At 42.1% G+C, this 21,437-nt stretch overlaps 2 protein-coding genes across 3 annotated transcripts; both read left to right on the top strand.

Annotated features, from left to right (window-relative positions):
* Nucleotides 1-378: 378 nt before the first annotated feature.
* LOC117593968 (endonuclease domain-containing 1 protein-like) lies at nucleotides 379-1,980 on the top strand. The gene is made up of 3 exons (XM_034290781.1): nucleotides 379-795; nucleotides 1,148-1,586; nucleotides 1,967-1,980. Exons 1-3 carry the CDS (start codon nucleotides 466-468, stop codon nucleotides 1,978-1,980), a joined length of 783 nt encoding a protein of 260 aa, XP_034146672.1. The 5' UTR covers nucleotides 379-465.
* Nucleotides 1,981-19,194: 17,214 nt separating this feature from the next.
* On the top strand, nucleotides 19,195-21,435 carry LOC117593948 (endonuclease domain-containing 1 protein-like). Of its 2 annotated transcripts, none has more exons than XR_004575419.1 (2): nucleotides 19,195-19,657; nucleotides 20,185-21,435. XR_004575419.1 is itself a non-coding variant. In XM_034290717.1 (2 exons), exons 1-2 carry the CDS (start codon nucleotides 19,276-19,278, stop codon nucleotides 20,926-20,928), a joined length of 1,068 nt encoding a protein of 355 aa, XP_034146608.1. In that variant the 5' UTR covers nucleotides 19,195-19,275; the 3' UTR covers nucleotides 20,929-21,435. The 2 variants fall into 2 exon arrangements, 1 of the variants encoding a protein (XP_034146608.1); XM_034290717.1 differs by having other exon boundaries at nucleotides 19,195-19,599.
* Nucleotides 21,436-21,437: the final 2 nt, after the last annotated feature.

A 21,437-nucleotide genomic window follows, 5' to 3' on the forward strand; every position in this document is an offset into this window, starting at 1 on the left:
TATAAAAGTTTTACATGGGTGACCTAAATATTGCACCTTTTAAAGTGTCAGACATGTACCTTAAATAAACCTCCCACAACCACTGGCTCATTACTGTGTGTGTGTCCGTTTCCATGTGTACATGAGCAAGTGTGTGTATGTGTGCATGTGTGTGCTTGCCAATGTGTAAATGAATGTGTGTGTGTGTGTGTGTGTGTGTGTCAGTGTTCACTAGAATCCTGAGGAAGTGACCTCATATTCTATTAATTTTATTCAAATTCAACCCTCTTGTCCAGTTTTCATCACTGAAGGAGGAGTCTCTGAAATCACTTTAAAACATCCTGTTCTGACAACTAGACTCATCAGTCTCCAGTCAACCAACTGGTCTCTGTTACTTCATCTTTGTCTCTGACGTGTTCAGTATTCAGTCTACCAACTGGTCTCTGTTACTTCATCTTTGTCTCTGAGGTATTCAGTCTTCAGGTGATGATGGGGGTGTTGCATCTCTCTTCTCTCTTTCTTCTTTCCCTCCTACGTCCTGGACTCTCTCATGTGGTGGACATGTTCCAAAAAAATTGCGAGATGTTCTTTCTGAATGGGAAAACTCCCAATATTCCACGTATTTTGGTTCAAGGGACTGTCCCAAACACGATTCAGAAACGCTACACGCCGATCTGTCAGTTCTACCACAACGCCTACAGGTTTGCGACTCTCTACGACACGACCAACAGGATCCCTGTGTTCTCAGCCTACAAGTTCACTGGTGACGCAGGAACGGGAAATAATATAGATGAAACATGGAAGATAGAGCCCCAGGTAGGTCTCCTTCAAATCACATTTGTATGTGTTCACTGTTGCATTACACACATTTAAATGGTGCACCTTGAATTTTGTTATATTTACAGATTATCAGCCTACCACTCTGGAGTGTAGAGACAGGTGTTTTAATGTAGCTTTTAAATTGCTTAATGAAACCAAAAGAGAAGGGTTTATAAGACGTGTTGTTAACTGATTAATCAATGGATGTATGGTTGTGGTTTCTGTAGCTTGACAAGCAGCGTGGTACATACTATAAAACATGCATCTTTTTATTTTACTGAATATCAGCCAGTTTTACAGAGGCAGAGGTGAGACTTCATAGTGAATTAATGTATTATTGTTATTTCAGCTCGAAGATGATAATGCAAGTAAATCAATGGCTGATGAGTCTCAGGGTGTCCGATATAGACGTCAGGCTACAAACCAGGACTACATTAACGCAAACGGTGTGAATAGAGGTCACCTGTTCCCTAGTATGCACGCTTATGATGTTGAGGCCAAGGAGTCCACCTACACCCTGACCAACATTGTACCCCAGGTAGTGTCCTTCAATGGTAAGAGCTGGAATGACATGGAGACAAACGTCAAAAATATTATGACACAATCTTGTAATGGCAATAACAACATAAAGGCCTATGTGGTGACCGGAGCAGTGCCCAGTGACAACCCAGTGGAGAAACTGAACAACCGGGTGAACATCCCATCTTCCATGTGGACCGCCTACTGCTGTGAAAACCCGCCCAATCAGTGGCATTCTGGAGCACACTGGGGAGAGAACAAAAAGAAGGGTAAGAATGGTACAACCGTTCCTCTCTCAGTGGCAGAACTGAATAACAAGCTTACAGAGATATACAAAAGGGGTAAAGTCCAGGTGTTTCCAAAAGAAACCAAATGTCTATAACCAAAAGAGTCTTTTTGAAACCAAATGTGTAACTTGACTCAGCATGGAATATTATTAGGTTCATTGGAGATAAAGTTGGATAATGATCCCACTCAGGAGTAGGCTTAGAGTGTGTGTTACGGTATGGTTAAAAGATGGCTTAACTATCTGATTTGTGCTTGTTTTATGTTTATTTCAATACGAAATGCTAGCAACCATGCATGCATTCAAATACAAGTTGTTTTCATAGCGTGGAGTGATATAGTTGTCTTATGTGTGTGTTTACAGGCAGGAATGGCTAGACAAAATATTAAGCGAATTTGCTTCAGCCAGCTGGTGTGAGACTGTAAAAGTTGGTTTGATATTAAATTGTGTAATTATTATAGTAACTGTTAGTCCAACATCTAACGAGCACCTTATGAATATCCAAAGGACAATTCCCCATCCAGACTTTACAAAGGTTCCCATGTTGTTGCTCCCAAAATTAACCATGTAGGGGTACTGTTAATATTGTGTTTCCCAATCCTGGTCCTGGGACCCAAGGCAGTACACATTTCGTTTTTGCCTTAGCACTCACACAGCTGATTCAAATGAAAGACTTCGACTGTTAATATTTGAGGTTTATATTACAAATACTGTCTTTTACTAAATTGTTCAGCCTTCAATATTTTCCACTACAACTTTCCATCACTCAAAATCCACCCCTGTAACCAACATGATGCCATTATGTTCTAAATGTAATTCCATCCCTGTAACCAACATGATGCCATTATGTTCTAAATGTAATTCCATCCCTGTAACCAACATGATGCCATTATGTTCTAAATGTAATTCCATCCCTGTAACCAACATGATGCCATTATGTTCTAAATGTAATTCCATCCCTGTAACCAACATGATGCCATTATGTTCTAAATGTAATTCCATCCCTGTAACCAACATGATGCCATTATGTTCTAAATGTAATTCCATCCCTGTAACCAACATGATGCCATTATGTTCTAAATGTAATTCCATCCCTGTAACCAACATGATGCCATTATGTTCTAAATGTAATTCCATCACTGTAACCAACATGATGCCATTATGTTCTAAATGTAATTCCATCCCTGTAACCAACATGATCCCATTATGTTCTAAATGTAATTCCATCCCTGTAACCAACATGATGCCATTATGTTCTAAATGTAATTCCATCACTGTAACCAACATGATCCCATTATGTTCTAAATGTAATTCCATCCCTGTAACCAACAGGATCCCATTATGTTCTAAATGTAATTCCATCCCTGTAACCAACATGATGCCATTATGTTCTAAATGTAATTCCATCCCTGTAACCAACATGATGCTATTATGTTCTAAATGTAATTCCATCCCTGTAACCAACATGATGCCATTATGTTCTAAATGTAATTCCACCCCTGTAACCAACATGATGCCATTATGTTCTAAATGTAATTCCATCCCTGTAACCAACATGATGCCATTATGTTCTAAATGTAATTCCATCCCTGTAACCAACATGATGCCATTATGTTCTAAATGTAATTCCATCCCTGTAACCAACATGATGCCATTATGTTCTAAATGTAATTCCATCCCTGTAACCAACATGATGCCATTATGTTCTAAATGTAATTCCATCCCTGTAACCAACAGGATCCCATTATGTTCTAAATGTAATTCCATCCCTGTAACCAACATGATGCCATTATGTTCTAAATGTAATTCCATCCCTGTAACCAACATGATCCCATTATGTTCTAAATGTAATTCCATCCCTGTAACCAACATGATGCCATTATGTTCTAAATGTAATTCCATCCCTGTAACCAACATGATGCCATTATGTTCTAAATGTAATTCCATCCCTGTAACCAACATGATGCCATTATGTTCTAAATGTAATTTTATCAATAAAGCCTTTTGGTCAATATGTTAACTGACTAGACCAACAAAAGGACAATGTGCCAGGTGAAGGGAGAGGACTAGGGAGTAACTTCCAAGTTAAATTCAGATTTTGCCATGTATTGGGATGGAGGTTGGGATACATAAGGTCAAAATGGAGCAGGAAGTCAAAACTAAAATGTACTAGTATAACTCTTCTGTTATGGTGACTGTTGATGTTACTGTTGCATAGAAAGGTGTGTGTGGCACTAGAACATCTCAGAAATATCTGGTATTGTATAGACGAAGACAGCGTAATGTTAAAACAGGATCTGATATGAACAGAGGCTAGACAGTTATTTGAGACAGAAACTGTAAGAGAAAGAGGAGTGGTAAAAACAAAAGGTGATACTTAGGGAAAAGAATGGGACAGGGAAATGAACAGTGAGGAGTTATTTTACTTTATTCTCATACTGTCTTTTATTGATTTTCTATGATACTGATTGATGTTTGGTTAAATTTAATGTTTGGTATGTTTCCTTTGATTCATATCTGTGTAATATATGTGCTTCATTTACTCTGTATGTAATCATTTGTAACAACATAGTTTGCAAGGCCCTGAATGATATCTGCACATGCTTACACACTCACACACACACACACACTCACACACTCACACTCACACACACACACACACACACACACACACACACACACACACTTGACTGACTATGTTGGAAAGTCTTTGCTTCCTCTCAGTCAAAAAGGGAGGAAGAGGTTTGTCTTCCAGTCTCTGGAGAGATGGTTGACAGAGGAGATTGTTTTAGGTAATTGAGTTGATTTCAGCTCTATTGTCAGGACTGAGTTCTCCTCCTCACCTACCATCTCCAGGTCTAGATTGTGGGGCTTAATGAAGCACTAAAGGGGGAAATATAGAGGGTTTTCAAAAAACCATGATGTTATTTCACATGAACCTGATGAAGAGTAGACAGAACAACTGTTTATGTGTATGTGTCATGTGAACTCTTGCATATTAATTGGGTGTTGATTAATAAAACATTTAACCAGGTTATTTGAGTCTAAGGTCTCATATTAATATTTTTTCAAACAGTCTAATTGTCTTTGATTCTTCCACATTTAATTGTTAAGAAAGAGATGTTGATGTGGAGGTCAGAATGACCTGTGGCTTGTCCTTGAATCCCTTGTGAAAATGAGCCCTGAGCTCAGAGGTCAAAGAATGATTGACATCAGAGAATATGTTGTACAACGATGAATAATGGCTTGGGGGCGGATTCCAGAGGTTTGTGAACCAGTGGTGGAAGATTTGGGAAGACTCCACCCAGAATGTATGATAATGGGAGGGCCTGATACCTTTGTATAACCATACTGTATAAAAATGTGTTTCTAAGGCTTGGAAGACAGTTGTTCTTGCAGACCAACATTAAAACCTACTATTGAATTCACAAACTCCTGAGTTGTAGGGAACTTTCTCTGATTGATGTCCGATAAGCAGTTCCCTTTGGTCCTTGGTTGGTCAGTTGGGACGCCATGGGGTTTGCATCATCAGGATTCTGGTTTATATTCCAGGTGGCCAAAATAAAAAAGAATATCTGCTGAGGGAGTTTCATTGGATTAGAGGGTCTGCTGAGTGAGTCTCATTGGATTAGAGGGTCTGCTGAGTGACTCTCATTGGATTAGAGGGTCTGCTGAGTGAGTCTCATTGGATTAGAGGGTCTGCTGAGTGAGTCACATTGGATTAGAGGGTCTGCTGAGTGAGTCTCATTGGATTAGAGGGTCTGCTGAGTGAGTCTCATTGGATTAGAGGGTCTGCTGAGTGAGTCTCATTGGATTAGAGGGTCTGCTGAGTGAGTCTCATTGGATTAGAGGGTCTGCTGAGTGACTCTCATTGGATTAGAGGGTCTGCTGAGTGAGTCTCATTGGATTAGAGGGTCTGCTGAGTGAGTCTCATTGGATAAGAGGGTCTGCTGAGTGAGTCTCATTGGATTAGAGGGTCTGCTGAGTGAGTCTCATTGGATTAGAGGGTCTGCTGAGTGACTCTCATTGGATTAGAGGGTCTGCTGAGTGAGTCTCATTGGATTAGAGGGTCTGCTGAGTGAGTCTCATTGGATTAGAGGGTCTGCTGAGTGACTCTCATTGGATTAGAGGGTCTGCTGAGTGAGTCTCATTGGATTAGAGGGTCTGCTGAGTGAGGCGTTGCATCGTGCCTCAAGATTTTCTATCAGTCTAAATCGACACAACACTTTGGTATCAGATTAGATCAGATTATATAAATGTCCCTTTGATGAGGATTGACACTTTGACACAGAACTACCTGATTGTTTTTGGTTTCAATTCCAGATTGAACTGTCCAGTTATAAATCACTGTCCCCTCCTCTTCACTGGGAAGCTACAAAAGTCAAAAATTGAATTGAGTTCAATGAATGTTCACTGTTTACTTTAATGCTTTACTTATTGAATCATACACTGACTTCAACATGAATATGCATAAATAAGTGTTTACCCAATATAATGCATTTTGAAAAATATACATTTAGGGAAAGAAAAATTGTGTGAACAGGTCTTGTGTAAAACAACATTACTTCAAAGATAACCATTATATGCTATAGTCATTATTATAATGTCAGGCCATTGAGAGTGAAGTGACTGACATGTGGTTGATGATTGTAAATCTTCAGTTTGAGCCGATGATCCATCATTGGTAGGGAAGTAAATCTGGCTGCAATGAATAATTTCAACCAGCAGGTGGAATCAGTGTTCACTTTGTGATTGAGGCCTGGATAATCAAGCCTGGAAAGCCTCATCCATTCAACAAGACTATGTTTTGTTGTTCCTAATATAGAGTAACGGGGGTGGGGGGGCATGGTTAAAGTCAATAAGCTATTCTGTAAGACCTGTTGTATTGTCAATGAGTGTTTATGGGGATTTCATGGTTTTGTGCTGTATTTAATGCACATGTGAGCAATGTGTCTGACTGAAACACCTGAACTCAATAATTAGGGTGTCCACATGCTTTTGGCTACTTTTATTTGTATGTATATTTATACTATATATATATAAATATACATACGTATGTACATGGGTGACGATGTTATGCTACCAGACTCAGAGTCAGTTTGGGTTGGATGGGTGACGATGTTATGCTACCAGACTCAGAGTCAGTTTGGGTTGGATGGGTGACGATGTTATGCTACCAGACTCAGAGTCAGTTTGGGTTGGATGGGTGACGATGTTATGCTACCAGACTCAGAGTCAGTTTGGGTTGGATGGGTGACGATGTTATGCTACCAGACTCAGAGTCAGTTTGGGTTGGATGGGTGACGATGTTATGCTACCAGTCTCAGAGTCAGTTTGGGTTGGATGGGTGACGATGTTATGCTACCAGTCTCAGAGTCAGTTGGGTTGGATGGGTGATGGATGTTATGCTACCAGACTCAGAGTCAGTTTGGGTTGGATGGGCGACGATGTTATGCTACCAGTCTCAGAGTCAGTTGGGTTGGATGGGTGATGGATGTTATGCTACCAGTCTCAGAGTCAGTTGGATTGGATGGGTGATGGATGCCATGCTACCAGTCTCAGAGTCAGTTGGATTGGATGGGTGATGGATGTTATGCTACCAGACTCAGAGTCAGTTTGGGTTGGATGGGCGACGATGTTATGCTACCAGTCTCAGAGTCAGTTGGGTTGGATGGGTGACGATGTTATGCTACCAGTCTCAGAGTCAGTTGGATTGGATGGGTGATGGATGCCATGCTACCAGTCTCAGAGTCAGTTGGATTGGATGGGTGATGGATGTTATGCTACCAGACTCAGAGTCAGTTTGGGTTGGATGGGCGACGATGTTATGCTACCAGTCTCAGAGTCAGTTGGGTTGGATGGGTGATGGATGTTATGCTACCAGTCTCAGAGTCAGTTGGGTTGGATGGGTGATGGATGTTATGCTACCAGTCTCAGAGTCAGTTTGGGTTGGATGGGTGATGGATGTTATGCTACCAGTCTCAGAGTCAGTTGGGTTGGATGGGTGATGGATGTTATGCTACCAGTCTCAGAGTCAGTTGGGTTGGATGGGTGATGGATGTTATGCTACCAGACTCAGAGTCAGTTGGGTTGGATGGGTGATGGATGTTATGCTACCAGTCTCAGAGTCAGTTGGGTTGGATGGGTGATGGATGCCATGCTACCCGGTGGGGTGGAGACTTCTGGTGACTTTGTCTGAGCGTCCTTCCTTTCATGATTGACAATCTGCAGATGCCTCCGGTTTCGTGTGGTGGTGTCTCCTTGTGGTGTTTTCACCACAAACGAACGTGGAGTGGAACACGAAGCCTGGATCACCCCGGTCCCCCTTCATGTCTTCTCTGAGTCAGTTTTCAGTCGCACTTTGTCGCCGACACCTAAGGCAGGAAGCGGCTGTGCTGTGTATCTCCTGTTGTAGGTGTATTCGTAGGCCTGCTTAGCTTTAGCATCTGTCTGCCTGACTAGACAGATTGGGCCTTGCCGGTCTCAGCTGATGGTGGAACATGGGGACTGTGGTGCGCAGTCTCCTTTCCATGAGGAGTCTGACTGGGCTTTCTTTTGTTGGCTCCATGGCGGTGTCCCTGTAGATCAGGAGGGCTAGCTGGGGGTCTTGTTGCCTAAGGATGTTTTTAGCTGTCCAGCTCGCTCCGCCATCCCATTAGCTTGGGGACAGTATGGGCTCGATGTAGTATGCTGGATGTCATACTTGGATGTGAAGACCAGGAACTGCTGTGATGTGAACTGCGGGCCGTTATCCGTAATCAGCTCTTTGGGTATCCCGAACCGTGTGAATACGCTCATCAGCTTACTTATAACTGCTTAACTTGTGGTCTTGGTGAGACTCAATACTTCAAGACATCTTAAAAAAAATAGTCAATAACAACCAGGAACTGCTTTCCTTTAAACTCACCAAAATCTGCAGCAATTTTTTGCCAAGGGAGCTCTGGCAAAGGCGTTGTGATGAATGGTTCTCGCCTTTGGCTTGGTTTGTGCTCATTACAGTGTGGGCATGAGGAGACTTTCTCCTTTACCGCATAGCTTATCTTTGGCCACCAGATGGCGGCATTGTATCTCTCTCTGGATTTATTCAGGCCTTGATGCCCAAGGTGGATCCTCTCCAGCATCTCAGTTCTCATTGTTTGTGGGATCACTATTCAGTTTCCCTTTTTTACCAGTCCATTATGCTCACTGAGACTACTTCTCTACATGAAATAGTCTAAATCTGGTCTGACGACATCTCTTTTTTTGTCTGACCTTCTACAGGGTTTCATCCTTCTCTGTCTCTGCCCTTATACGCTCCAGCACTGTTTTAGGCCTTTCCAGCTCTTCGATGGCGTCCACGTATGCCTGGATATCCTTGCTCAGTTTTGTGTTGTCCACTTTTGACTCCGGGTTCCTCGACAGCACGTCAGGGACTACCAGGTTCTAAACTGGGATGTTCTCAGCGACAGGGTTGAACTTCATTAGGCGGATCAGAAGTCGCTGACACCTCAGTGGAGTTTTGTCAAGGTCTCTGTGGTTGATGAGTGTCACCAGTAGTTTATGGTTGGTAAGTCATTTGTAGCTTTCCAGAACTCACAGATACAGGTAGAACTTTTCTGAAGCCCCTACACTAGCAAGACAATCCTTTTCTATCTGTGCGTACTTCTTTTCCGCTTCATTTAGTGTACGACAGCAGTAGGCTACTGGTTTGAGTGTTCCTCCATGATTTAGCAGCAGTACTCCTCCTAATCCATAACTGAATGTGTCATCACCTACTACAGTGGGCAGTTTTGGATCAAAGTTCTGACAAACAGGTAAAGAGGATATCAGTGTTTTTACCTTCTTGCTGGGAGTCCCACACCCATGTTACTGTATTCTTCAACAGCTTGTTAAGGGGATGAAGGATTAGTGACAAGTTGGGTATGTATCTGCCAACATAATTCACCATACCAATTACCCTTTTTAACTCACATTTGTAGGTGTCTCCAGGGCGGTGATGGCGGACACTCTTTCTGGGCTTGGAGTCAAGCCCTCCTGACTGATAACCTGACCCAGGAAGTGAAGGGAAGCATAGCTGAACTTACACTTTTGACGGTTGAGTTTTAGGCCAGATGCGCGGATTGTCTCCATCACCCTTTTCAGGCGGCGGTCGTGCTCTTCCAGAGTGGCTCCAAACACAAGAATGTCGTCTTAGGGCCATCATAATACCCCAATCTACTAATCAATTACTAATCAACTAGCCAACCTATCAATCATCCTACAAACCAAATAAACAATAAAGTAATCAGTCAGTCAGTCTGGCAATTCTGTCACAGATAAAGCTTGATAATGGATCAAGGCTGACACCTGCTGGTGGTATGAGAGTAGGACAGGATGGAGGACGAGACAGGAGGGGAGGAGAGTGAGAGTCAAGTGGGAGAGAGGGAGGGAGAAACAGGGACAGGGGGATGATAGAGGAGAGGGAGGGAGAAACAGGGACAGGGGATGATAGAGGAGAGGGAGGGAGAAACAGGGACAGGGGATGATAGAGCAGAGGGAGGGAGAAACAGGGACAGGGGATAATAGAGGAGAGGGAGAAACAGTGACAGGGGATGATAGAGGAGAGGGAGGGGGAAACAGGGACAGGGGATGATAGAGGAGAGGCAGAAACAGGGACAGGGGATGTTAGAGGAGAAGGAGAAACAGGGACAGGGGATGATAGAGGTGAGGAAGTGAGAAACAAGGCCAGGGGATGATAGAGAGGGAGGGAGAAAGAGGGACAGGGGATGATAGAGGAGAGGGAGGGAGAAACAGGGACAGGGGATGATAGAGGAGAGGGAGAATGGAGTGACACAGGGACCACGTCAGGGAGAATGGAGTGATACAGGGACCACGTCAGGGAGAATGGAGTGATACAGGGACCACGTCAGGGAGAATGGAGTGATACATGGACCACGTCAGGGAGAATGGAGTGATACAGGGACCACGTCAGGGAGAATGGAGTGACACAGGGACCACGTCAGGGAGAATGGAGTGATACAGGGACCACGTCTGGGAGAATGGAGTGATACAGGGACCACGTCAGGGAGAATGGAGTGACACAGGGACCACGTCAGGGAGAATGGAGTGATACAGGGACCACGTCAGAGAGAATGGAGTGATACAGGGACCACGTCAGGGAGAATGGAGTGATACAGGGACCACGTCAGGGAGAATGGAGTGACACATGGACCACGTCTGGGAGAATGGAGTGATACAGGGACCACGTCTGGGAGAATGGAGTGACACATGGACCACGTCAGGGAGAATGGAGTGACACAGGGACCACGTCAGGGAGAATGGAGTGACACATGGACCACGTCAGGGAGAATGGAGTGATACAGGGACCACGTCAGGGAGAATGGAGTGACACATGGACCACGTCAGGGAGAATGGAGTGACACATGGACCACGTCAGGGAGAATGGAGTGACACATGGACCACGTCAGGGAGAATGGAGTGACACAGGGACCACGTCAGGGAGAATGGAGTGATACATGGACCACGTCTGGGAGAATGGAGTGATACATGGACCACGTCAGGGAGAATGGAGTGATACAGGGACCACGTCAGGGAGAATGGAGTGACACAGGGACCACGTCAGGGAGAATGGAGTGACACAGGGACCACGTCTGGGAGAATGGAGTGATACAGGGACCACGTCTGGGAGAATGGAGTGATACAGGGACCACGTCAGGGTGAATGGAGTGATACAGGGACCACGTCAGGGAGAATGGAGTGACACAGGGACCACGTCAGGGAGAATGGAGTGATACAGGGACCACGTCAGGGAGAATGGAGTGATACAGGGACCACGTCAGGGAGAATGGAGTATATTCCAGAGTCAAATTCCTTGTGGTTGATGTGTACACATACCTGGCCAATAAAGCTGATTCTGGTTATGTTTATTGAGACCAAAATTTTTTTTAATCAGTTTATCTATTTTAAGTGTCTGAAATAATAATGGAACGCAAGAGAAAACAAGTATTCAGAGCTGAATAAATGAATGTTCTTATGACGAGGTAGAGGCACCAGCACCTTTCTATCAAAGACCGTAGCCTACCAGCAGCATACAATGCTTTCATTACTCGTGAACGTTATTCTTTATCCTCAATTGAAAACTGCATTCAATTACATTTACATCCACTCACGCACTTATTTAATATTAACTGCTTACGATCACTCCTCGCATGTTGCAACCCAACCACAGGTAAGCCTGTTACGCTAGACTAACGAGGGGTTAATTAACGAGCGATGTTACGTGCCACTTTAAGTAACGATAATTTCGGGAAGCGCACTATTAAAATAACGACGCACTTCCATGCATCTTCCGATCATCTTAATGCTAGGGAAAACATGGAAACTAGGCCTAGTTTTGTCCAAGATCAGAATTAAGTTTCAAGAGCGGCCTGCCCGCCCGTATAGTGACTTTATGCCACTCCTGGCAAGTTCCAGAGGTTTTCAATGGGGTTCAGGTCTGGAGATTTGGCTGGCCATGACAGGGTCTTGATCTGGTGGTCCTCCTTCCACACCTTGATTGACCTGGTTTTGTGGCATGGAGCATTGTCCTGCTGGAAAAACCAATTCTCCAAGTTGGGGAACATTGTCAGAGCAGATGGAAGCTGGTGTTCTTCCAGGATAACCTTGTACTTGGCTTGATCCATGTGTCCTTCACAAAGAAAAATCTGCCTGATTCCAGCCTTGCTGAAGCATCCCCAGGTCATCACTGATCCTCCAGCAAATTTCACAGTGGGTGTGAGACACTGTTGCTTGTAGGCCTCTCCTGGTCTCTGTCTTACCATTATATGACCAGGTGTTGAGCAAAGCTGAAAATTTGACTCGTCAGAGATGATGATCTTACTCCATTCCTCTACGGTCCAATCCTTATGGTCTTTTGCAAACTTCAGCCTGGCTCTTCTTTGCTTCTCATTGATGAAGGGCTTTTTTCTGCGCTTCACCCCAGCTGCTGTTTGCCATTCTTTTTGTAGGTCACTTGATGTCATCCTATGGTTGTTGAGTGACATTAGAATGAGTTGACGGTCATTTCAGTTTTCAGTCGTTTTCGCCCTTTTATTGTCTGTAGCTATGTTGTCCCTAATGTCTGTTGCTTGACCTTGTTCTTATAAACCGCTGTCTTTGACATTTTCAGGATGGAAGCAACCTGACGCTCACAGTATCTCTCTGCCAGTAAAGCCAGAATTGAACCCTTCTTTTCCTCACTCAAAGCATTTCTTTTCAACTATTTTGTCATGCTGAATAGTTATTCATTTTATTCAAATTACCTTTGAGTTACTACTTGCACTGTTTTTGACATCCAGTTGGTTCTATTGCAAGAGGATAGTGATGCCCACAGCAGTGTTTTTTGTACTTTTCCTTGTTAAATTAGATTGTACACAGAGGGTGTGTTCAGGGCCTGGAGGGTGTTTTGTTAACTCTAAATCCTTCACGCCAACCCCGGCACTCCAGGAAATACAAATACATATTTTAGCACTGTGACTGAACACACCCCATCCAAAATACTCTAAACTCTTGTATCCCTTCTGCTCTCAAACCAAGTTTCAACCTCACAATCTTCCCCTCATAGCACCCACATTGCCTCAACACATGATCCAGTGTCTCAACTTCCTGGCAATGATCACACTGTCCCTTTGTTACTAATAACCATAAACATCCTGTGAGTTTCTAAATGTCATTTTATCAATGTGTATCTGTCTCCTTCCCAAAGAAACCTATGAAACAACCGTAATTAATGAAGTGTGAGAGAGAGATGTTTTGTCTGAATCTAACCAGAGGTTTCAGAGGTTTGTTACAAGTATTTTAGTTTCACAATGTACAAAATACAGCATTAATCTGAATATTTCACAACACAACTTATTATTCAGCTGCATCAGGTAGTTCTGGTCCAGACTGTCACATGTATATTGTCCGGTAGCTCTGGTCCAGACTGTCTTATATATATTGTCAGGTAGTTCTGGTCCAGACAGTCACATACCGGTCCTGAACCTTGTTGATGTAAGATGCGTGTGAAGCCCTGGATCAGAGTTGGAAAAACCTGAACTAAATAACTCATCAAAGCTGTGTTGTACTTCATCTTTGTCTCTGAGGTGTTCTGTCTTCAGTCTACCAACTGGTCTCTGTTACTTCATCTTTGTCTCTGAAGTGTTCAGTCTTCAGTCTACCAACTGGTCTCTGTTACTTCATCTTTGTCTCTGAGGTGTTCAGTCTTCAGTCTACCAACTGGTCTCTGTTACTTCATCTTTGTCTCTGAGGTGTTCAGTCTTCAGTCTACCAACTACCCAATATTCCAGGTATTTTGGTTAATGGGAATGCCCAAGACCAGAACCGCTACAAACCAATCTGCCAGTACTTCAATGACAACTACAGGTTTGCAACTCTCTACGACACGACCAACAGGATCCCTGTGTTCTCAGCCTACAAGTTCACTGGTGATGTAAAAGTGGGAAAAAGACCACCCTGGATGATTGAGCCCCAGGTAGGTCTGCTTCTCCTTTACATTAAATCACTTCTGCCATAATAATCTGCAACATCAAGGACATACAGATCTGCTTGAATCTCTACTGGAATTATAATTTACCATGAAATCCCTATTTAATCAGAATATTTTTATCTGACATAACAGATATATAGTTACCAATTCCATATGTTGGATTAAAATTTTGTTGTAGAAGAACTGAAGAAAATAAAGTTGCATTTGTTTAATCAGAAATGTAGAATCAGTTGGGTACATACTTGAGTACTAAATGAACCAATAAAAAGGGAGAGGTATAGAAAAGAGTTTTGGCAGGACTCTAATAGAGACAAGAAATACAGTTTGGTATTACCCATACAGATGAATATAAAACACACCATGCCAGAAAGGAATGCAGACCTCAGAGGACATCAGGAAGAGGGTAGTGTGAGCACATCAGTCTGGAGACGGTTATACAACAATCTCAAAAGGATTTGAGCTCAAACCGGCCACAACTCTCCCTAGAAGTGGACACCCTTCCAAAATATTCCCAGTAATCCCAAGATTAACTTTTTTCTTCACAATCAAACTGCTATGTTTGGCTGAATACCACCAAAATAACCTTATCCCAACAGTCAAGCATGGCCTCTGGACATGGTCGACGGCAAGCCGTCAAGGGAACCATGAATTCTGATGTATATCAAGAGAGTTGGTAATAGAACTTCAGGCCAACAGCCAAGCAGCTAAAGGTTTGGCCAAACTGGGTCTTCCAATAAAACAATTATAAAAATCTAACGAAGAATAGTTCTGGAGAAAGAAGTTTTGTGTTTTGGATTGGCCTAGTCAATTACGCTCAGAAACAGAACATGTATGGCCGTGGGTTCGAGTGTATATTCGGCTGATCCCCGGGGGGAGGTAATCGGCATTGGGGATATCCTTGTGCCGCGTTCCTGCAACGTCTCTAATTTGACTATGAATAAAACAATGTGAGCAAGTGTTTCCTCCTATGTGTTGGCTCACATTGACTTCCTGCTTATGGGCAGAGGTGTTAAGTAGGTTTCAGAGGAGGGTTGTGGAGATCTTTGACTCTCCTGACTGCACAGGGACTGTTGTAGTGGTGGCTCAATGTTTTACAGTGGGAGATTGGGAGAAAAAGGTGGTAACATTTAAAAGAAAAAAGAAGAAACAGAACATGTATAGATGTTAATGTACTATAGACTATAGCTGACAAAAGACAAATGCCTACCCACTTATTTATTGGAACAAATGTTATATTGCCATTAACCCCTCCAAATAGCATAATGTCTAGGGCATCTGTGTTTGGATCCAAACATGGCGGTTTCTCATATCTGTGCTGCAAGAACATATTGTGCTCAAAAGTTTGCATACCCTTGGAGAATTGGTAATATATGTACCATTTGTAAAGAAAACGAGTGAGCAGGCGAAACATGTCTATTATTTCTTATGGGATTCACATTCAACTAGGTTAACAGAATGACACAATCATAAAACAAAACATGTCAACAAAGAAAAAAAGAACTGACCCCTGTTCAAAAGTCTGCATACCCTTAGTTCTTAAAACTGTGTATTCCCCCTTTAGCATCAATGACATTGTACAGTCTTTTATAATAGTTGTCTATGAGGCCCCGGATTCTTGCAGGTGGTATATCTGCCCATTCATCTTGGCAAAATGCTTCCAGGTAATGCAAAGTCTTTGGTCGACTTGTATGAACTACACATATGAGATCTCCCCAGAATGGCTCGATGATATTAAGGTCAGGAGACTGTGATGGCCACTCCAGAACCTTCACCTTTTTCTGCTGTAACCACTGGAGGGTCAACTTGGCCTTGTGCTTAGGGTCATTGTCGTGCTGGAAAGTCCAAGAGTGTCCCATGAGCACCTTTCATGCAGAAGAATGCAAATTGTCTGCCAGCATTTTCTGATAACATGCTGCATTCATCTTACCATAAATTTTCACAAGATTCCCCATGCCTTTAGAACTCACCCCCCCACGCCCACCCAAAACCTCAGTGAGTCACCACCATGCTTCACAGTGGGGATGGTATTCTTTTCACTATAGGCCTTGTTGACCCCTCTCCAAACATGACGCTTATGGTTGTGACCATAAAGCTCTAATTTGGTCTTGTCACTCCAAAAATTACAGTATGCCAGAAGCTGTGAGCCATGTCAAGATGTTGTTGGGCATTTTTTGGCATTTGCGCAGTAAAGGCTTCTTTCTGGCAACTCGACTATGCAGCAGATTTTTGTTCAAGTATCTTTGGTTTAACAACAGAGAGGAGATTCACTAAAACACTGAGCAACCAAGTAACTGGTTATCGGAGAGTGTTTGCATGGTCATAAAGTTGTCAAAATGGTTCATTGCTTGTCAAGCCTGAATCATGCATTTCGTTGTAATGTGCTCATACTGTTCAATGACAATACATATGATTCTAATGTAATCTAATGCAGCCTGGTGCTGCACAGATCTGGACGCTACACATCCAGTGGAAGTGAATCACTGAACATCCCTGTAGGGTTCACATACTTTCAAGCAGCACTGTACATACTATAAAACATGTATCTTTTTATTTACTGAATATCAGCAGACTTCTACAAAGGCAGAGATGAGACTTCATAGTGAATTAATGTCTTGTTTTTATTTCAGCTTGATGATAATAATGCAGATAAATCAATGAGGAAGTCTGGGGATGTCCTATACAGACATCAGGCTGGAAACAGGGACTACATTAACTCAATAGAAGATAAAGGTGTGAATAGAGGTCACCTGTTCCCATGTTGTCATGCTGCTGATACAGATACCATGAACTCCACCTTCACCCTGACCAACATCGTACCCCAGGCTAAGACCTTCAATGGTGGCAGCTGGAATACGATGGAGTGTAAGGTCAAAGGTTTTCTCCAAGATTATTGTGTAGATAATAACAACATGACCCAAGCCTACGTGGTGACCAGAGCTCTGCCCAGTGAAAACAACAAACTAAACTACAGAGTGAACATCCCATCTGTCATGTGGACCGCCTTCTGCTGTTACAACAGCAAGAACAGTACATGGATCTCCAAAGCACACTGGGGTGAGAACAAAAACACCTCAGAGGGAGATCTGCCAGAGAAAACCTTGGGAGAGCTGTATGACATGCTGAACTCATTCTACCAGACGGATGTCTGAGTGTTCCCAGAGGTCTGTCCAATAAATGATAAAACACTGATAAGTAATCCAGCTCCTCTTCTGGGCAGAGGGGGATGTGACGACTGTGTTTGTATACCAGACCCAGCAGGCTCCTCTGCAGGGTTGAAAGTTAATTCCCTTGTTGTTGTTTGTGCTTTTGTTTTGGTAATGATGACGGGGTCTATGTTACCGTGACCCCACTCTACAGCGGCACACTGACTGTAATGAGCCTGATTTGATGTCGTTTTGGTGGTAGTCAACATTCATTTAATTTCAGTGCTTTCTAAATAATCAGCACTGTTCTGCACCATCTGTATTTCTTAGCTTAAACCTACTCTGTAATTTGTAAATCCGTTCCTCTTGTAAATGGACAATCTGTGATTGTGGCATGTATTCTTTCACTTTGAAATTAATTATTTTGTATATTGAATTAATACATTAATGAGCTTATTTTACCTGGCATTCCCCATCAGATCCCAACATATTGATAATAATACTTTAGTCAAATACTTTTTATTTTTTGAAAATTATTCTTTAATACTGATATCATGGATCTTCAGTCCTGCATCCCTCATTAAACTCACAGGTCACAGTTCTCCAGCTACGTTCCTCACATGTTCACCAAAACACTGGTGGGTTGTAAGTTTAGTTATTGTTTGAACTGCAGATTGCCCCTTAGCACTTCATTACTGCACCAAGTGGGTTATTTTAATCAGAACTTTATTACATTTTAATCAAAAATTTAAGGTTAACAATTATGGTTAAAAATATGGATCGATGCCTGTAAAACACTGTATGTAAGTGTTTGTTTTGAGGGGTAGCCTGATGCCTGTACTCTGTCACAGAAATGGTTTATTTACTGAACATGTTGTGTTTGCTCTTTCAGAGCCATTTTATCTGGACAACATTTTCACTGACCTGAATAAACCTCTCTAGAGTATTCTGACTTACTCATGACAAAGAGCTAATATAGAAATGCTAAGACAGGCTTGATGAATCATCTGTAAAAGCAACATCAACATATTTACTTACCTACAGGAACACATGGAAGTTACGCATTCTTAATTATTTGTAAATAAATTGAGAATGATTTATAACTTGAATAGTAAAACCAGTGACTAGCCTATTGAAAACTGTACCTTCAGAAAGTATAAGACAAAAACATTATTTTCATTTTCTGCCTCAACAACATTCAGATGTGATTTTCTCTAAACCTCTCTAAAACCAAAAATGAAACTAATAGAGACCAAAGGTAAAGGTACAAGGGAAACTGCAAGTGTTGAATGCATGCATGTATCAGTCTATTTTCTGGTTAAGTTATAAAGCACCAAATCTGTTTGACATTTCAGCTGTGTGTCCTGAATGTACCAATCGCTTCATTAGAATACCTAGATATGAGCCAAAGTCAACCGTATGATTCTAGTAATAACGTTTTATGAAAATGTACACAGTCAGTGGTGGTCAGTTTTGGTGAGACTTTACATTCACATCATGCAGGCCTTGATCCCCATAGCAACTCATTCTGTGTTCGGAACACTTCACGAATATGCCCAGATGTTATATTTAAAAAAATATATGATTGTAGCGATTGTAGTTTTAATAATTCACTCAGAACCCTAAAACCCCAAATTAAACTAATAGAGACCAGAGTAAAGGATCTGAGAGTGACTGGAAGTAATGAATGCAGTCATAAGTGTATCAGTCTATTTTCATATTTAGTTATAAAGCACCAAGTCCTTTTGCCACTCGCCCTCATCAAACATTTCAGTTATCAGAAGGATCCTGAATGTACTGGACTATCTAACCCAACAAAAGGGGGGTTAAACACACAACTCAAAACCCCATGATACTTTAATGATTTACCAAAAACTAACTAGTTACAACTGTGACGCACAGAGGAAGATACATACGAAAAATATATTTCTGAAATAACTAAAGCAGCCTCATCAGTCTTCAGTCTACCAACTGGTCTCTGTTACTTCATATTTGTCGCTGAGGTGTTCAGTTTTCAGCTGATAATGGAAGTGGTGAAGCTTCTCTCTGCTCTCCTGCTTGTCTCTTTCCTTCCTCCTGGATTCTCTCGCGTTGTGAACAAATTCAGTGACATTCCAGAGTGTGAGTCATTCTTCATGGATAAAATGACTCCAAATATTCCAGGTATTTTGGTTGACGGGATTGTCAAAGATCAGAACCGCTACAAGCCAATTTGTCAGATGTTCAAAAACGTCTACAGATTTGCAACAATTTATGACACAACCAGCAGAATCCCTGTGTTTTCAGCCTATACCTTCACTGGTTCTGCTGGAAGCATTAAAAGACCAGCATGGAAGATTGAACCGCAGGTAATCCTGATCCCTTCACGTGTTTCGGGAAGAAGACCGTCATTCTACTGGTCTGACCGTGGGTATTATACCATCATTCTACTGGTCTGACCATGGGTATTATACCATCATTCTACTGGTCTGACCGTGGGTATTATACCATCATTCTACTGGTCTGACCGTGGGTATTATACCATCATTCTACTGGTCTGACCGTGGGTTTTATACCATCATTCTACTGGTCTGACCGTGGGTATTATACCGTCATTCTACTGGTCTGACCGTGGGTATTATACCGTCATTCTACTGGTCTGACCGTGGGTATCATACCGTCATTCTACTGGTTTGACCGTGGGTATTTGATCTTCATTCTACTGGTCTGACTGTGGTTAGAAAACCTAGAGTACATGAAAGGTCTAGATCGGCAGATATTTCAGATCCCACCATTTGTTTTGGATCCTTTTACATATTGTATTAAGTCTTTTATATATTGTATTAAGTATTTTACATACTCTAACATGTGTACCATCTGGGAATTAATACAGCTTTGAACTATAAATATTAATATTGTTTCAAATGAATGTGTTATAAATGTGTTTTTTGCAGCTGGATAAACAGGAGGGAGAACCTAACATGGAATTGGCGATACCGGGAGTCATTTACAACAACCAGGCTGTCAAAGAGGACTACGTCGGGTCAGAGGTCACAAAAAAGGTCAACAGAGGTCACATGTTTCCTAATGAGTTTGCGATTGATCAAGACACTAAGAATTCCACTTTCACCATGACCAACTGCGTTCCACAAGCAGAAACCTCTAATGCATTCAGCTGGTGTAGAATGGAAAGTAAAGTCAAAAAGATTATTGAAGACAACTGCAAGGATCCCAACAAGAAAGCCTACCTGGTGACGGGGGCGGTTCCTGGGGACGACATATTGAACAACAGAGTGAACATCCCATCTTATCTGTGGTCTGCCTACTGCTGTTACAACAGTAACCAGCAACAGTGGATGGCCAAGGGGTATTGGAGCAAAAATGAACAGGAGGTGTGTGGGAAGAAAAGGTTGCTTCCAAAAACCTTGAAAGATTTGTATAAAGACCTGGAGCCCTTTTACCCCAGTGCTGAAGTCAAAGTCAGTTTATTTTCCCAGCAGTGTCCAGTTGATTTCACGCTAAAGGTAGCAGGTGAAGATGAGGAAGATGAAGATTTTTATGAGACAGAAGTCAGTGGGGAGGATGAGGAGTGTCCCTGTCCCCCTCAAAGTCCTTTCATGACCTGGGCATGGGTCAAAAGTCAGATCTCTAAGGTGATTGAAGAAGTATATCTAAACTTTATAAAAATATTTTTATAGGCTGAATAAACCAATGCTAAGAGCCTTCTAAAACAATGGAAATCACTAACAATGGTATTATATAACTTTTTTTGCTCCAAGTATCATTGGTTTGGCTTTTAAAAGTACATGAAAAGTTTCATCAGAAATATCCACATCTGCTAATCACAGTAGCAGGCATTATAGTACATATCTAAAATAAAAGCCCATCTCTTAACAACAACAAGCCCACGGGCTACTGATATGACAGTTAGTCTTTATTTAAAGTTTTACATTTATCTGCATTTTAAAATCCAGTTTAGAATGCAACTTTCCCAGAATCCCTAGGTTCTCCAGAAATACATGTTGGAGGATTCTGGATTTCCTAGTTATTCATCATTGATTAATGGGAGACGTCCAAATCGGGTTTAGTTGGACACGTTTTGGGAAAGTTACCAGATGTCAGCATCCCAAATATTATTGCATGTAACTAGAATGTTGTCTTTGAAATAACAACGTTTCATGTAAAATAAATCACATTAAATAGTGCC

Source organism: Esox lucius, chromosome 24 (genome assembly GCF_011004845.1).
Source record: "Esox lucius isolate fEsoLuc1 chromosome 24, fEsoLuc1.pri, whole genome shotgun sequence".
Taxonomy (NCBI): domain Eukaryota; kingdom Metazoa; phylum Chordata; class Actinopteri; order Esociformes; family Esocidae; genus Esox; species Esox lucius.

What these genes read in the sequence shown, in the direction of transcription:
- LOC117593968 (XM_034290781.1), top strand. Translation starts at nt 466, where the DNA reads ATGATGGGGGTGTTGCATCTCTCTTCTCTCTTTCTTCTTTCCCTCCTA. An exon ending in CATGGAAGATAGAGCCCCAG is followed by an intron (nt 796 to 1,147) that starts GTAGGTCTCCTT and finishes TTGTTATTTCAG; the next exon opens with CTCGAAGATGATAATGCAAG.
- LOC117593948 (XM_034290717.1), top strand. Translation starts at nt 19,276, where the DNA reads ATGGAAGTGGTGAAGCTTCTCTCTGCTCTCCTGCTTGTCTCTTTCCTT. An exon ending in CATGGAAGATTGAACCGCAG is followed by an intron (nt 19,600 to 20,184) that starts GTAATCCTGATC and finishes TGTTTTTTGCAG; the next exon opens with CTGGATAAACAGGAGGGAGA.